The sequence below is a fragment of the Sinocyclocheilus grahami genome, unplaced genomic scaffold (genome assembly GCF_001515645.1).
Source record: "Sinocyclocheilus grahami isolate Dianchi unplaced genomic scaffold, SAMN03320097.WGS_v1.1 scaffold2279.1, whole genome shotgun sequence".
NCBI classification, from domain to species: domain Eukaryota; kingdom Metazoa; phylum Chordata; class Actinopteri; order Cypriniformes; family Cyprinidae; genus Sinocyclocheilus; species Sinocyclocheilus grahami.
In genome coordinates, this window is record NW_015507458.1 from 59,971 (window position 1) to 61,286 (window position 1,316).

At 40.7% G+C, this 1,316-nt stretch overlaps 1 protein-coding gene across 1 annotated transcript in view; it reads right to left on the minus strand.

The window, feature by feature from the left end:
• Positions 1–1,046, minus strand: part of LOC107574588 (NACHT, LRR and PYD domains-containing protein 12-like) — a 2,111-nt gene extending 1,065 nt beyond the window's left edge. The window contains exon 1 of the mRNA XM_016261034.1: positions 6–1,046. Within this exon, the coding sequence (XP_016116520.1) occupies positions 6–1,046 (1,041 nt within the window). The remainder of the gene's footprint in view (positions 1–5) is intronic.
• Positions 1,047–1,316: the final 270 nt, after the last annotated feature.

The window sequence follows — 1,316 nt, forward strand, 5'->3', positions numbered from 1 at the left end:
TGAGGGATTTCTGCACTCAGATCTTCTTCCAGGAGCTTCTGAAGCACAGTGGATGAGATCCAGCAGAAGACGGGGATGTGGCACATGATGTGGAGGCTTCTTGCTCTTCTGATGTGTGAGATGATTCTGCTGGCTTGATGCTGCTCACTGATTCTCTTCCTGAAATATTCCTCCTTCTGAGGCTCAGTGAATCCCTGAATTTCTGTCAGACGGTTGATGTATTTGGAGGGGATCTGATTGGCTGCTGCTGGTCTGGAGGTGATCCAGATGAGAGCAGAGGGAAGCAGCTCTCCTTTCATGAGCTTTGACATCAACACAGCCACTGATGAAGTCTCAGTCACATCACAAACTTTCTGAGCGTCTGAAAACATCAGTGTGATTCTGCTTTCATCCAGACCATCAAAGATGAACACAACTTTACACTCCTCATAAATATTTGAGTCCAGATCTTGAAGTTCAGGATGAAAGTCCAGCAGAACTCTGTGAAGACTGTACTGATGATCTCGGATCAAGTTTAGCTCTCGAAATGGAAGCACAAACATGAAATCTACATCCTGATTGGCTTTTCCCTCTGCCCAGTCCAGAATGAACTTCTGCACAGAGATGGTTTTTCCGATTCCTGCGATGCCTTTAGTAAGAACAGTCTTGATCTGGTCTTTCTCCTCACATCCTGCTTCAGGTGAGGCTTTAAATATGTCATTGCAGTAGATTGGAGTGTCTTGTGAGTGTTTTGTTCTGGCTGTTTTCTCCATCTGTAAAACCTCATGTTCTTCATTCACCCCTTCTCTATCTCCCTCTATGATGCAGAGCTGTGCATATATCCTGTTCAGGAGGTTTTCATTCTCTTGGAGTTTCATTCCCTCAAATAATCTCTCATATTTATTCTTCATACTGGTTTTATGCTGGTCTTTGACTCTCTGCAGGTCCCCAGTCTCCACTGTGTGTGTCTGTAGGACTGCTTCAGTTTTGTCCTCCATGATGTGGGTCTGATAGTGGAATGTAGGGGACAGCACAGATCTGATCACAACGTACAAAAGACACAACATCAATACAATTTAAGCATAAAAAGTTATAACCCACTTATAAAAGTTATAAATTTCAGACCCACTGTAATAAATAATTAAAAACTTGGAGAATGATAGAATGATCAAATATCCAAATTAATACCACAGAACTAAATGAATAATAATCTATATTTATTATAATCATCTGAAATTGGAGTCAGATTAAGCACAGAGCTAAAAGTTTAACAATTTTAATACATTAAGTACAATACAAGTACAAAGAATATTTTCACCCATACCATTGGATTCCGT